The sequence below is a fragment of the Onychostoma macrolepis genome, chromosome 22, assembly GCF_012432095.1.
Source record: "Onychostoma macrolepis isolate SWU-2019 chromosome 22, ASM1243209v1, whole genome shotgun sequence".
In the NCBI taxonomy this organism is placed as follows: domain Eukaryota; kingdom Metazoa; phylum Chordata; class Actinopteri; order Cypriniformes; family Cyprinidae; genus Onychostoma; species Onychostoma macrolepis.
Window position 1 is genome coordinate 6815004 of NC_081176.1, and position 17198 is coordinate 6832201.

The 17198-nt window shown below is 36.6% G+C and overlaps 1 protein-coding gene across 1 annotated transcript; it reads left to right on the forward strand.

Moving 5' to 3' along the window:
• The first annotated feature begins 2426 nt into the window (after positions 1-2426).
• LOC131530550 (NACHT, LRR and PYD domains-containing protein 3-like) lies at positions 2427-13501 on the forward strand. The gene is made up of 7 exons (XM_058760873.1): positions 2427-2539; positions 2731-2892; positions 3220-5082; positions 9318-9491; positions 11915-12076; positions 12584-12630; positions 12966-13501. The coding sequence occupies exons 2-7, from the start codon at positions 2744-2746 to the stop codon at positions 13499-13501; spliced, it is 2931 nt and encodes a 976-aa protein (XP_058616856.1). The 5' UTR covers positions 2427-2539; positions 2731-2743.
• The last annotated feature ends 3697 nt before the right edge of the window (positions 13502-17198 follow it).

Here is a 17198-nt window from a genome sequence, read left to right on the forward strand (position 1 = left end):
TGATGATTAGTAGGACAGTTGGAAATTAATATTTTAGAGACATTATAACCTATACGGGTGATTCTACAATTAGGGCACTTCTTTATACCCTAGTACGACTTTAAAGGTAGTAGTTAATGATAATATGTATAATAGCTATGAAACTTTTATATTGTGAAGCTGGCAGGACTTATAATCAGAAATTCTTTTTTCAACTATGAACAAAAGTTGTATCTGGTAGCCTATTTTAATTGTCTGGTTGGGGCAAGTTGCCACACATGCTTTATATGCGGTGCTATAATTTATTCCTTTTAATTCAAACAATTAGTTAATCATTTTGTTTTTAGTACAATTACAGTTCATTAATTCTAGTTTCTATTATGCAAAATATTTTTATGCTTTCCATTTTGCAAATTTAGCTTAAAAATATTTAAATAGCCCATAATAGATTTTAAATATAAATGTGTTGAGTAAAATGGTGGTAGATTGAATTTCATATTTCCCATTCTGTGTGACGACATGCCCCAGCACTTTTCTTAATATTCACTGGTGTAAAAAGTGTGTGCGGCTTTTTTACTCACACAAACATATCTGGGTGAATCAATCAGTGTGTCTCTAATCTAGTTACAGATGATGCTAAAAACAGAATATATGCCACCCTGGTATACCTATAACAAGATTACATGTGAAATCATCCCAAAAGAGAAGAGGTTTTTTTCTTTTCTTTTTTTTTTCAGTATGTCTAGTACGCCGATAGACTGACCTATTTTTTTAGAACCACCTGCAGTATGTATACGCATAAGCTTAGGAATTTGGGTAATTTGCATTATAGGAGGATATTCCTTATTCTTTAAGACAAAGTTACTGCCACTTACTGGAGTAACTCTGAATCAATTGAAAATGGTTCACTGTTTCGAATCGCTCCAAACTGCACACGCTGGTGACGCCTGCTGGTCAAAACTGTGTAAATGCAACAAAAACTCAGGCAAACACACCTTTTATGCCTAAAAACACCTTTGCCCATTGCTAATGTTTCATTGAAAGTGTGGTCACACATGTTTTATATTTTATTTTATTAATGTACAATTTTATGTTTTATGAAGGGCTTGGCTAAACAAGCCTCTCTCTCTCTTCCTTTGGCTTGCTCCCTTTATCAGGGGTCGCCACAGCGGAGTGATCCGCACACCTGATTTGGCACATGTTTTACGCCAGATGCCCTTCCTCTTGGCTAAACAGGCCTAAAAGAGAAAAACTTTTGCTTTTTAATCACACAAACACGTCATTAAAAATGTCTACAAATTGAAACTAATTTGAGATCAGACAGGTAAAAAACATAGGCACTGAGTTATGAGTTCACACAGAGATCATCGCCCCCTAGCAGCATCATGACGTAACGAAGTCTCCTTTAGTCTCCTACTGGTTCAAAACAAATGATTCGCAAAGCTTTTTGAAAGCACCCATCGCTAACAAAAAGAATGAACTGTTGTACAATAATATAATATAATTAGTGCTGTCAAACGATTAATCGCGATTAATTGCATCCAAAATAAAAGTTTTTGTTTACATAATATATGTGTGTATATTTATAATGTATATATACAGTAAATACAAACACATGCATGTATATATTTAAGAATAATATGTTATGTTTATATATTTTGAATCACTCTCGCGGTACTTTGATGTCATACGCTGAACATCTGTGCAGTGCTGCTCCAATATTCCTATAAAATATAAGAATATGAATATAGAAATGTATAAACGTAAATATTTTCTAAATATATACTGTATGTGTGTGTATTTACATATACATAATAAATACACACAGTACATGTACTGTACATATATAATGTAAACAAAAACTTTTATTTTGGATGCAATTAATCGCGATTAATCGTTTGACAGCACTAAATATAATATAACTGTGCAGTACAACTGTGCTCCGTCAAGGTCTCAGTCGTATTTTTTGTAACATTTGAATTCTGATTTCATTCTCATCACAAGCGTGTTGACATTTTAGTTACGTATTTGTGTTCACGCATTTGTTGATGAGTCAATATTATTTTCGGAGGTAATCGACAGCTGGACCTAGATACTGTCAATTTAAGTTTTGTTGTATTGAACCCAGAATATTCCTTTAATAAACACTGCTCATGTGATGTTGATTTAATGAGGGAAAAATCAGTCCAGATCTAGTTGTCACTGTGATGGTTAACCCTTTGTGTAATCCTCAGGGTCCCATAATGTGCATTTTATCCTGCCTATGATTTCTGTCTTTTTCTTTTCACAAGTGCATGTGTTTGTATTTGGATTAAATGTGGGTATTAACAATTGGCTCACCTGTGCAGGTGTTTTACACACACCCAACATTAAAAACATAAACCAGATGAACCAGCTATGTCAAAAGTGAAACTCAACAGACTTCAGAACACCAGGAGAGAAAAGCTGTTTGTGAATAATGTGAATCCATTTGAGAAGTTCAATGCTGCTTTCTAGACACTGAATAAATTTATGGACTAAATGAAATTTGTGTTTGATGATCTTCATTTTTGAGACGGAGGTAAGTTGAACCAACACAATATCTATTGAACTACTGAATTTGAATGTGTTTATAAGGGAAAAAAAAGTGTCAGGAGAGTACAGTTTGTTTTATTAAATCTTTTAGTAGTTAGTGTGGCATAAGAATTCAGAATTTTCATTATTTATTAACAAATTCAATTCAGTTATATATTTTAATGTCTATTTCTGCAGCACTGTCTGTAAAATGAGTCTCTGTGAGAAGAGAGAGAAGGAGGAGGATGTTCACACACATAAAGCAGCATCTCCAGAACCCTGTGTGTCTATGAAGAGTGACCGATCCATGAGAATACCTCCTAATCTCAGTGATGGAGCAGTGACCTCTGACACATTTGTGTTGTGAGGAAATCAATCATCCACTATAAGCATTTATAATATTAATAATCTGAGATAACATGATGTAAAAAAAAAAAACATCCCACTACCATTTAATTTCTGTCATAAGCTTCATTTAAAAAATAGTTGGTGCACAGCAAAACCAGTCGCTATGCGTGACGTCCACTACCAAACTTGGTTGTTTCTACACAGCTAGTGGGATACTCTGTAAAATGACATTTTTGTGTAAATGTGGTGTCGTGTCAAATAGCTCAGAGTTTGAACAATTTTCTCTCTTTTAATGTTTTTTTTCTCACAGTGTTTCTGTTTATCTCTCCGTTTCTGCAGAGTACAGAGAGATCATGTGATCAGATCAGTGATGCCCCGTCTGACCTGCACTGACTCTGACCATCAGACCCTCATCAGACAGAGAGTCAAAGACCAGCACAAAACCAGCATGAAGAACAAGTATGAGAGCTTATTTGAGGGAATCAGACTAGAAAAAAATCAAACCCTCCTGAACCGGATCTACACACAGCTTTACATCATAGAGGGAGAGAGTGAACGAGTGAATGAAGAACATGAGGTTTTACAGATGGAGAAAAGACCCACAACACAAGACACTCCAATCTACTGCAATGACATCTTTAAACCCTTACGTCAACCAGGACATGAGGAGAAAGACCAAATCAAAACTGTTCTTACTAAAGGCATTGCTGGAATTGGAAAAACCGTCTCTGTGCAGAAGTTCATTCTGGACTGGACCGAGGGAAAAGCCAATCAGGATGTAGATTTCATGTTTGTGCTTCCATTTCGAGAGCTGAACTTGATCCGAGATCATCAGTACAGTCTTCACAGACTTCTGCTGGACTTTCATCCTGAACTTCAAGATCTGAACTCAAAGATTTATGAGGAGTGTAAAGTTGTGTTCATCTTTGATGGTCTGGATGAAAGCAGAATCACACCGAAGTTTTCAGATGATCAGAAAGTTTGTGATGTGAATAAGTCTTCATCAGTGGGTGTGTTGATGTCAAACCTCATCAGAGGAGAGCTGCTTCCGTCTGCTCTCATCTGGATCACCTCCAGACCAGCAGCAGCCAATCAGATCCCTTCAAAATACATCAACCTTCTGACGGAAATTCAGGGATTCACTGAGCCTCAGAAGGAGGAATATTTCAGGAAGAGAATCAGTGATGAGCATCAAGCCAGCAGAATCATCTCACACATCAGAAGAGCAAGAAGCCTCCACATCATGTGCCACATCCCCGTCTTCTGCTGGATCTCATCCACTGTGCTTCAGAAGCTCCTGGAAGAAGATCTGAGTGCAGAAATCCCTCAAACTCTGACTGAAATGTACATCCACTTCCTGCTGACTCAGATCAACATGAGGAACCAGAAGTATGAAGACAGAGATCCAGAGAAACTCCTGCAGGCCAACAGAGAAGTGATTGTGAAACTTGCTGAACTGGCTTTCAAACAGCTGATGAAGGGCAATGTGATGTTCTATGAGGAGGACCTGATTGAGAGCGGCATAGATGTCACCGATGCCTCAGTGCATTCTGGGATTTGCACTGAGATCTTTAAGGAGGAATCTGTGATTCATCAAAGGAAAGTCTACAGCTTCATTCATCTGAGCTTTCAGGAGTTTCTAGCTGCTTTCTATGTGTTTTACTGCTTTTTAGTCAAGAATAAGGAATCACTAAAGTTGTTTCTAGATTATATGTGGGTCAGGTTTAAGGATAACTCTCTGATTCAGCTACTAAAAGCAGCAGTTAATAAATCTTTACAGAGTGAAAATGGACACCTGAATCTTTTCCTGCGATTCCTGCTGGGCGTCTCACTGGAGTCCAATCAGAGACTCTTGGAGGATCTACTGACACACACAGTGAACAGCTCAGATACCATCAAGAGACTCACACAGCACATTAAAAGCAAAATCAAGGGTGATGAACATCTCTCAGCTGACAGATGCATCAATCTGTTCCTCTGTCTGCTAGAAATGAAGGATCAGACTTTGTACAGAGAGATCCAGGAGTTTGTGAAATTAGAGAGTCACTCGAATCGACTCTCCCCATCTCACTGCTCAGCAATCGACTACATGCTTCAGATATCAGAGGAGGTGCTGGATGAGTTTGATCTGAAGAAATACAACACATCAGATGAGGGTAGAAGCAGACTGATACCAGCTGTGGTGAATTGCAGAAAAGCTCTGTGAGTATTGATTAACATGATCGGATATTGAACTGCATTTTTCTGTTTTGTTGAGACACAGTAACACAATTTAAAGGGAAATCAGAAGCTGAGGACAAAACTTTCTAATGTGTTTAATCCCTCATGGCTCACTCCAAACAACATGTGTAACCTATCAGACTCAGAGAAGAGGTCATGAGCCAAGGGCCAAACAAAAATAAAATTGGGTTAAATTGTTGTCATAAACACTTTCTCTAACCTTTACAATTAAATGGGCAGTTTTTTTAAAACTCTTCTGCTGAACATTCTGTTGTTGAGTTCAGTCTGAAATTATTAAGGATGACTCCTTTAAAATTAAATGGCAAACCATTAATGATATTTTGTAATCATGTAATCAGGCAGGAATAAAAAAACAAAACAAACAACAACAAAAAAACAACAACAACAACAGCAGCCCAATGAAGTAAATCAAAATCTAAGACATGAATCCAAAAACATGAATACTGTGAATGCAGCAAAAGACAAATATAGTGTTGAACTGTAAAGACACATGATCAAAACTTGAATAATGAAGTACTATTTTGCATTATGTACAAGAACAATGATCATTATTCTTACAACCTGAATTTCCGGAAGTGTTGGGACGTTTTTTAAATTTGAATAAAATGAAAACTAAAAGAATTTTAAATCACATGAGCCAATATTTTATTCACAATAGAACATAGATAACATAAAGGTTAAACTGAGAAATTTTACACTTTTATCCACTAAATGAGCTCATTTCAAATTTGATGCCTGCTACAGGGGCATGTTTACCATGGTGTAGAATCCCCTCTTCTTTTCAAAACAGTGTGAAAATGTCTGGGCATCGAGGTTATGAGTTGGTGGGCGGAGGCTCTCCAATCTGTGAAAGAGTGTGTAAAAAGATTGTGGAATACTTTAAAAACAACTTTCCTCAACGTCAAATTGCAAAGGCTTTCTACAGTGCATAATATCATCAAAAGTTTCGGAGAAACAGGAGAAGGGGGATGCGGGGGGATGGCATCCCCCTGGTGGAAGAAAATTACAAAAAGCATCCCCTTTGTAAAACCACCATCCCCCCCTTACCACCCCCTTTGGATTATTAATTGTGTATTATGTAAAATTCATCATGCACATGAAATGTTAAAATAAAAAACTAACTAAATAACGGCGATTGGCCAATCAGAACTTGGTACTGTAACAAGCTGCACCACAAGCAGAAGCAATTTCGTCATTTTTCGCGCAAAATGCTTCAAGCGCAACTTTTGAAGTTTTCTAAAAAGAAGACAACAGAAGGTATGATTTTTACTTGATTAGAATTTAAAGACATTCTCCTGACATAATGTATGTGTGACTGTGAGGGACCGAGAGACAATAGGAGAGCTGATATTATCCAACTTTGAAAAAAAAAAAAAAACACGTCTTGAGATTTCAAAAGCATTCACTGCACGATGAAGCCCATTAGAATACAGTTGGAATGCCCTTATAATTCCATCAATGAAACAAAAAATACCAATGTATGAGTTTTTACGTTTTTATATTCATTGCACAAGCAATGTACTTTTCTGTATATCAGCACGTGCGTGAGGCCGCAAACACAAATGTGCTATTAGTTTTATACAACAGTGCATAGCAACACGGTGTTTCATTCTGTGAATTAATCAGTTTTTGAACGAATCGAGTGAGCCAGTGATTCAACGGTCCATTCACGTGTTTCGTTTCTATTGAATCAGCCGTTTTGAACGAATTGTTTGATATGAATGATTCAGTAAGTCATTTATTAAAACAGGGATGTGCTGCCACCTACTGGCGGTTTTATTGTCATATTTACTAATCCATGACAGACCTAAATCAGCCAAGGTGCCAGCACAAAAACACATTCAGCAAAATATTGTTTAATTATCAATATTGACCAAAATTCCTATATTTCAGGCCCCAGAAGGAAAATAAAAACCTTATAAATAATAGTTCATTTAATAAGGCAAATTTTTCATGAAATAGAAACCTTTTTAAAAATGAGACCAATTTTGTAATTATTGTGTAAAATTAGCCACAGGACCCAAACCCCCACTGACTGTTTCAAAGTAGAAAAGTGTTCTATGGTCAGACGAGTCCAAATTTGACATTCTTGTTTGAAATCATGGACACCGTGTCCTCCGAGCTAAAGCGGAGGGAGACCTTCCAGCGTGTCATCAGCATTCAGTTCAGCCAGCATCTCTGATGGTATGGGGGTGCATAAGTGCATACGGTATGGGCAGCTTGCATATTTTGGAAGGCACTATGAATGCTGAAAGGTATATAAAGGTTTTAGAGCAACATATGCTCCCCTCCAGACGAAGTCTATTTCAGGGAAGGCCTTGTGTATTTCAGCAGGACAATGCAAAACCACATACCGCAGCTATTACAACAGCATGGCTTTGTAGTAGAAGAGTACGGGTGCTGAATTGGCCTGCCTGCAGTCCAGATCTTTCACCTATAGAGAACATTTGGTGCATCATTAAACAAAAAATACGTCAAAGACGACCATGAACTCTTCAGCAGCTGGAAACCTATATCAGGCAAGAATGGGACCAAATTCCAATACCAAAACTCCAGAAACTCATAACCTCGATGCCCAGACATCTTCAAACTGTTTTGAAAAGAAGAGGAGATTCCACACCATGGTAAACATGCCCCTGCCCCAACTATTTTGAGACCTGTAGCAGGCATCAAATTTGAAATGACCTAATTTTGTGCATAACACATAACACAATTTGTACAATTTCTCAGTTTAAACATTTGTTATGTTTTCTATGTTCTATTGTGAATAAAATATTGGCTCATGTGATTTAAAATTATTTTAGTTTTCATTTTATTCAAATTTAAAAAACGTCCCAACATTTCTGGAATTTGGGTTGTATGTGTTGATCTCTTATTTAATTTTTACATTTTACGGCACAGTTGTGTAGAATCAGTTGTTTTGGAACATAAATTGAAAAAAAGATGGACGATACACCTTCACTCTCTTCCACTGAAGAAAAGTGAAGCTGCTAATCTCCCAATAGGGCGAGGACATATTGCGCTGATTTAGGACCAGAGTCTGTGCAGTAGTGAACTCGGGACCCGAGTCTGCACAGTAGTGAGTGAAGTGGAGTCGTGTCCTGCCCACACTCCCACAGAGTCGATCGCAAGCACATGCCCCTGACTCTTTTTAATTAGCCTGACTAATTTTTGTCTGCTGATTGCCATACTAGAGGCTTGTGTTAAAATAAGGTAAATACAACTTCAATCTCCTCGTGAAGATCCCGAAAAAGTCTGTTGGCGCCTCAGTTTGCTCAGAAGCTGTCAATCTCAGCTGTGAATCATGATGTCACACTCCCATTTTTATAGCATCACATAACTTACTAAAACCAGACTTATTTATAAAAGGAACCCTTGAACTTACATCAGCATGATAAAAACTACATAAAATGACAAAACCATCTTTGGAAAAAAAATATTTGAAGTGTAATTTAATTATTTAGTTTGTCTCATGACCCATTAGATTACATGGAGATGGTGGGATTTATGACCTATTTTGGGACCAGCCATCTGGGGGTGATCGAAAAAGTTTTGGCTTCACTTTTCAAGATTTGTGCGGCACACTTGTTTTGGAATAAAGGGCTGTGTGTCCACCAAAGAGTATTTTTGTTAAATATTTTTTTCAATTGGATCACAGTGTTTTTTTAAAACAGCAGCAGCGTGACAAGGTGCTGAATATTTATTTTTCAGCACTCAGTGTTATTTTCTGATCACCGAGAGTTGAAGAATTTTGATGAATGTAAAATGGAGCACTCATCACAATCACTTTTCAGTCAGCTTTCCAATCACAGCAGAGGAACTGTCACATCCTAATTGTACTATGACTGAACAACAATGGAGAAGTTAATATTGCTTGTCTTCAAGTATTCATGTCTTTACCAGATGGAATTACCGGACTACCACTAATAAAGATATGAAAAATAATTATTGCAACATTTCATTCGTGATGTGGCTGTCACATTACTTCAATGGATATTCTGTATCATAGCAAACAAAGCACCTCAACTGAACAAAAAAAATGCTTTGGTGTACATGCAGCCTAAATTAGTCATGTGATTTCAGCAAACAGAGCTTTATCTCTATAACTGGCCCTGAGTCAGTTTAGAATAACTTAATATTATCAAGATACATTTTTGAGCTGATTTCCAGTCAGTTTTATTAATCTTGTGTTATAGACTTGCAGGCTGTAATCTCACTGATCAGTGCTGTGAAAGTTTGTCTTCATCTCTACAATCATCAAACTCCTCACTGAGAGAGCTGGACCTTAGTAACAATGACCTGCAGGATTCAGGAGTGAAGCTTCTCTCTGTTGGACTGAAGAGTCCAAACTGTCAGCTTAACATATTGAGGTAAGAAAAACCGATAAATGTCCTGATCAATTGTGTGTTTCCAATGTATCAACAGATCCAAGTCTCAAGACTTCGGCTTTCTTTTTAATTTTTTGCTCCAAGTTTTTTAGGTTTTTGGGAGGAGGAAAAATAGATATTTGCAAATGAATTGCAGCATTTAATTCGCAATGTATCTGTCACATTACTTCTTGTGTGTGCTGAAATTACATACAGTAACAATAACACAGACACCGAGATACAAAACAATACTATAGTGCTATACAAACTGAAGAACCCAAACTGTCAACTCAAAATTCTGAGGTTAGAAAAAAAATAAAGCAAAAATATCAAGTACTATCTGATTGCAACACAGCATTTAACTGTATTGTATTCCATGATATAGTAGCATCTGTTCACTGCACCATTTTTGCTGCAGTGATGTTCTGTTATATCAGTGACTAGATCTTCTAATGAAAAGATGAATTAAATTGGCTTTAAATATGGTTTCAATGAAAATAATGATCTTAATATTTCTGTTGTTAACCATTTTATTAAATGCATTATGAAAATTATGTATTCACTGATTAAATTGTGAAAGTAGTGAGGAGTGGAGATGAAACTGTTACAAATGACACGATCAAAAAAAAAAAAAAATTATATATATATATATATATATATACACACACACACACATAGAGTGGGGCAAAAAAGTATTTAGTCAGCCACCAATTGTGCAAGTTCGCCCACTTAAAAAGATGAGAGAGGCCTGTAATTTTCATCATAGGTATACCTCAACTATGAGAGACAAAGTGAGGAAAAAAAAAAAACCACATTGTAGGATTTTTAAAGAATTTATTTGCAAATTATGGTGGAAAATAAGTATTTGGTCAACAACAAAATTTCATCTCAATACTTTGTTATGTACCCTTTGTTGGCAATGACAGAGGTCAAACGTTTTCTGTAAGTCTTCACAAGGTTTTCACACACTGTTGCTGGTATTTTGACCCATTCCTCCATGCAGATCTCCTCTAGAGCAGTAATGAAATAGATTTTTGATGGGGTTGAGATCTGGAAACTGGCTAGGCCACTCCAGGACCTTGAAATGCTTCTTACGAAGCCACTCCTTCGTTGCCCGGGCGGTGTGTTTGGCATCATTGTCATGCTGAAAGACCCAGCCACGTTTCATCTTCAATGCCCTTGCTGATGGAAGGAGGTTTTCACTCAAAATCTCACGATACATGGCCCCATTCATTCTTTCGTTTACACGGATCAGTCGTCCTGGTCCCTTTGCAGAAAAACAGCCCCAAAGCATGATGTTTCCACCCCCATGCTTCACAGTAGGTATGGTGTTCTTTGGATGCAACTCAGCATTCTTTCTCCTTCAAACACGATAAGTTGAGTTTTTACCAAAAAGTTCTATTTTGGTTTCATCTGACCATATGACATTCTCCCAATCCTCTTCTGGATCATCCAAATGCTCTCTAGCAAACTTCAGACGGGCCCGGACATGTACTGGCTTAAGCAGGGGGACACGTCTGGCACTGCAGGATTTGAGTCCCAGGCGGCGCAGTGTGTTTCTGATGGTAGCCTTTGTTACTTTGGTCCCAGCTTTCTGCAGGTCATTCACTAGGTCCCCCCGTGTGGTTCTGGGATTTTTGCTCACAGTTCTTGTGATCATTTTGACCCCACGGGGTGAGATCTTGCGTGGAGCCCCAGATCGAGGGAGATTATCAGTGGTCTTGTATGTCTTCCATTTTCTAATAATTGCTCCCACAGTTGATTTCTTCATACCAAGCTGCTTACCTATTGCAGATTCAGTCTTCCCAGCCTGGTGCAGGTCTACAATTTTGTTTCTGGTGTCCTTTGACAGCTCTTTGGTCTTGGCCATGGTGGAGTTTGGAGTTGGACTGTTTGAGGTTGTGGACAGGTGTCTTTTATACTGATAACGAGTTCAAACAGATGCCATTAATACAGGTAACGAGTGGAGGACAGAGGAGCCTCTTAAAGAAGAAGTTACAGGTCTGTGAGAGCCAGAAATCTTGCTTGTTTGTAGGTGACCAAATACTTATTTTACCGAGGAATTTACCAATTAATTCTTTAAAAATCCTACAATGTGATTTTCTGGATTTTTTCTCTCTCATTTTGTCTCTCATAGTTGAGGTATACCTATGATGAAAATTACAGTCCTCTCTCATCTTTTTAAGTGGGAGAACTTGCACAATTGGTGGCTGACTAAATACTTTTTTGCCCCACTGTGTGTGTGTATGTACAGTATATGTATATGTATATATACAGTATAGAGAGAAAAAATCCAGAATATACTAAAATTGCTGAAAATTCCTTTTACATTTAGATCAATAAAACATATTTGTATGTTGTGGTCTTGTACTTGATCAATTCTGATCTGACAGATCATGTGATGTTGAGTGTGTGTGTGTTTGTAGATTATCTGGCTGTATGGTGACAGAGGAAGGCTGTTGTTATCTGGCTTCAGCTCTGAGTTCAAACCCCTCACACCTGAGAGAGCTGGATCTGAGCTACAATCACCCAGGACAATCATTAGTCAAGCTGCTCTCTGATCCAAACTACAGACTGGACAAGCTCAAGTACGTACTCAAGTATGCTCTGTAAAGTAAAACAGATTCAAGACAGAGGTTCAGAGATCACAGTCTAAACGAGAAGTGATGTTCGACCTCATGTTACTGAATAACGCAGATCAGCTCAGTTCAGCTGACCAACAAGAGATTCTGCAGTTAATGGATGAATATCAGTCATGGATTAAAACATACACAAATGAAAGCATACTGACATTAATGTACAGACTGAACTTTGTTCACTGATCATTTAAGCTTGAGGATTTTATTCAGTGATGGAGGCTGAATCAAGAACTACAATAAAATGATGGAGGACAGGCAGAGGATCTTAAATGATCTTCATCAGAAAGAGACAGCTTTAATAACTTTGTGTGAAGAACAGACCAAAATTTAAGCCCTTAATTACATGTAGCTTATAAACCCACTCCCGACTTTTCATGTTTGCCATTTAAAAAGGTTACATAATTTTGTCTGTTTATGACTTTTTAATGGCCAATAAAATCTCTTTTGTTTTTATAGTGTGGATCATGGAGCAGGGTTCAGGATTAAAGCAGGACCACAGAAATGTACGTCACACACACACACACACACACCCTTAATCATTATTGTTGTTTTCTGTCAGTCTACCTCAAGTGGTCCAAAAATTGTAAAGCTTGTTAATTAAAAACAAAAAGTAGTAAAATTATTAGAATTATTCAAATTTAGTTTTATTAACAATCTTAATTCAAATTCTAAAATACAACACTATATCATACCTATTAGTTTACTTATTTTTATTACAACAGATATAAAGAGTCTTGAATGAGCCAAGATAATGAGGTTTCTGTAAACGTCCTTATAACCCAAATTTGTTGAGATATTCAAACATTTATAACATAAATCATTCTCTCTCTTTTTGTAGATGCATGTGATCTCACACTGAATCCAAACACAGCAAACACTCGTCTTGCTCTATTTGAGAGGAACAGAAAGATGACACTTGTGTCAGAGAAGCAGCCGTATCCTGATCATCCAGAGAGATTTGATGAGCATCATCAGATTCTGTGTAGAGAGAGTCTGTCTGGACACTGTTACTGGGAGACTGAATGGAGCGGGTTTGCGGTCAATATATCAGTGACATATAAAGGAATCAGCAGGAAAGGGAATGGTGATAACTGTCGCTTTGGATTCAGTGAAAAATCCTGGAGTCTGAACTGCATTAATAACAGATTCACAGCCAGACACAAGAATAAGAGAAAAGAAATATCTGTCACTTCAAGCTCTAATAGAGTAGGAGTGTATCTGGACTGGGCCGTTGGTGTTCTGTCCTTCTACAGTGTCTCTGACACAAACACACTCACACACATATACACATTCAACAGCAGATTCACTGAACCACTCTATGCTGGATTTGGAGTTTATTCAGATAGTTGTTTGTCTCTGTGTGAGATTAAGTAGCGTCCAGTGAGAAACAACTGAGACACAACAGTTGAGTGACAGACAAACTCTTTCTTCTCTCTCAATTTCAGTATATATATATATATATATATATATATATATATATATATATATATATATATATATATATATATATATATATATATATATATATATATATATATATATATATATATATATATATATATATATACACACATACACATATACACACACACACACACACACACACACTTGTATACATGTATTTTAAAAGCACAAAAATACTTTTAGACATTGTTTTTGCTGATTGTGCATGTTGTTTCCATTAGCTGTAATTAGAAATTACAAAAATACTTTTTACTACCTGTTAATAAGTGCAAAACTGTACTGCATTTAGTTTTGATTTTGAGCCATTTGCATTCTAAAGGCTTTGCTGTTATAATTAGGAAGGCGTGGACAGCAACTATAAGAATATTTAAAACTTGCTGTCCAGTTTCCAATCTCAGGATAAATCAATTTGTCAGTGGACATGGCAAGAGTGTGTAAGTGTTTTGCTTAATACCAGTTTTCTGTTACTGTCGTTTAGAGTAAATATCTGCTAGTTGGGAGGATAAATTTGTTTACTGCATATTTTATTTAAAAAGCTTATGCTGATTGTGCATGCTGTTTGCCATTAGCTGTAATTAGCACCTTAAATTGTCAACTTGCTGCCTTGACACACTTCCCATATCTTTTTTCAAAAGTGTGTTTAACTGTTTAGAAGCAGATCTCTTAGAAGTGGTGAACCCCTCACTTCTTTTTGGGACTTTCCTGAACCCTGGAAACTGCAGTTGTTAAGCCCCTCCTGAAAAAGAACAATCATGATAGCCATATTGAGCAACTATAGACCAATATCAAATCTTCCTTTTATAGGCAAGATTATTAAAAAGTTTTTTTTTTTAAATCAGCTGAACAAGCCTACTGTCACAACCCACTGGACTTTAGTTTTGTCTCTGCCTGTGTTTCCTTCCTGTTTGCCCATATTTGGTTCGGTTCCCGTTCTCATTAGTTCATTGTCTAATTATTAGTTAATCACCTTGATTGTGTCCACCTGTCTGTCCCTCGTTATCTGCCCTATACGAGTCCCTGTCCTTTGAGTTCTGGTTGTCGGTTATTGTTGATGTTTCCATGTGTGTGAACCTCCTCATCTTGAATTATATTAAATACCTTATTCCCTTTAAACCTTCGTCTTCGTGTAGCTATTGTGTGTGCACTGCACAGGACCGTGACACCTACTTAGACTCAAATGGATACCTGGACAATTTTCAATCCGGTTTCTGAATGCATCACAGCACAGAGACAGCGCTCATAAAGATAATAAATGATATTCGCTTAAATTCTGATTCTGGCAAAATATCAGTGCTGGTACTACTAGATCTTAGTGCTGTGGTTGACACTGTCGATCATAACATATTTCTAGAGAAACTGGAAAACTGGATCGGGCTTTCTGGGATGGTACTCAAATGGATCAGGTCATACTTGGAAGGGAGAAGTTATTATGTGAGTATAGGAGAGCATAAGTCTAAGTGGACGTCCATGACATGCGGAGTCCCACAAGGCTCAATTCTTGCACCACTCTTGTTTAGCCTGTATATGCTCCCACTAAGTCAAATAATGAAAAAGAACCAAATTGCCTATCACAGCTATGCTGACGATACCCAGATTTACCTAGCCTTATCTCCAAATGACTATAGCCCCATCGACTCCCTCTGCCAATGCATTGATGAAATTGACAGCTGGATGCCAGAACTTTCTTCAGTTAAACAAGGAGAAAACTGAAGTCATTGCATTTGGAAACAAAGATGAAGTTCTCAAGGTGAATGCATACCTTGACTTTAGGGGTCAAACAACTTAAAAATCAAGTCAAAAATCTTGGGGTGTTTCTGGAGACAGACCTTAGTTTTAGTAGTCATGTCAAAGCAGTAACTAAATCAGCATATTATCATCTCAAAAACATTGCAAGAATTAGATGTTTTGTTTCCAGTCAAGACTTGGAGAAACTTGTTCATGCCTTTATCACCAGCAGGGTGGATTATTGTAATGGTCTCCTCACCGGCCTTCCCAAGAAGACCATTAGACAGCTGCAGCTCATCCAGAACGCTGCTGCCAGGATTCTGACTAGAAAATCTGAGCATATCACACCAGTCCTCAGGTCCTTACACTGGCTTCCAGTTACATTTAGGATTGATTTTAAAGTACTTTTACTCATTTATAAATCACTCAATGGCCTAGAACCTAAATACATTACAGATATGCTCACTGAATATAAACCTAACAGACCACTCAGATCATCAGGATCGAGTCAGTTAGAAATACCAAGGGTTAACACAAAACAAGGGGAGTCCGCTTTGAGCTATTATGCCACTCGCAGTTGGAATCAGCTTCCAGATGAGATCAGATTAAACATTATAAAACATTGGCCACATTTAAATCTAGACTCAAAACTTTAAATCAAAATTTAAAAAATCTGTTTAGCTGTGCATTTACTGACTGCACTATATTTTATGTATTAATAATTTTCTATTCTTACGTGTTTTAATTCAATTTAAATCATTTTTTAAAATCATTTTAAAATAATTCCTTGCTTTTATTGTTGTGTTTATTTTTATGATAATTTTAATTCCTTTTCTGTAAAGCACTTTGAATTACCATTGTGTATGAAATGTGCTATATAAATAAACTCGCCGCTTGTAAGTCTGCAAATCTCTGTTTAAATGAGTGGCGCAGTTTTGTTTACAACACAAACTCAAACACACGTGAAGCTCATGGTGATTTAAGCGTCTGTGTCTCCCTAAATGAGGACATGAACACATGAACTTCATCTCTAGAGCCTCTCCGAGAGTCACCATTTCATTTGAAAAACATGAAGAAATTTGAACAGAAACATATTACTATGATGTACTTCTCAAAGTAATAATACTATTAATGATATTTTTCATCCATGTTTTTATCAAACATAAGGTTTTGTCGTGTAGCATCTTATTTGACAAAAATAACTTAGTAAATTAATTGTTAGGCTATATTTTATCTTATATTTAAAAAAAAAAAAAAAAAAATTAGATTAAATTGTTAAAGTTAATGATAAATTTGTATTATCATAAAATACAAAATAAATTAAATGGAAAACACAGAATTTAGGGAAAAATAAAATGGATTTCATGGGGCCCTAAATTAAAAGGTGTCTTAAATGAGATATATATATATATATATATATATAACACAAGTTATGTTTACATTCATTCTCAAGGTCTAACAAACACGGGGGAAGCATTTCCTTCCATATTAATGGAAAATTAATATTGTGATAAATATGGACATTGTATGATATGGAAAAAAACAGTCATACTATTTCTGGCCATATCGCCCAGCCCTAATTTTAAAATTTATAATGAAAAGTACTGAAAATTAAAATGGGAAAAAAAAATAAAATAAAACGCACATACTACATATAAACAAGTCTTTCTAAAATGAAAACAGAATAAATAAAATTAAGGTTTATTTTAAAGTGCATTAATGGAATATAGCTGTCAACTGTGTTTGGACGGGGCACAAAATTGGACTAGTTTTTTTTTTTTTTTTGGGAGGGTTTTAAGTAAACTTTGGGCTGGAAATTTTTCTGGGACCTGGCAACCCTGGCGGCCGTTCTGCGCTCATGAATTAATAAACAATTCAAGAT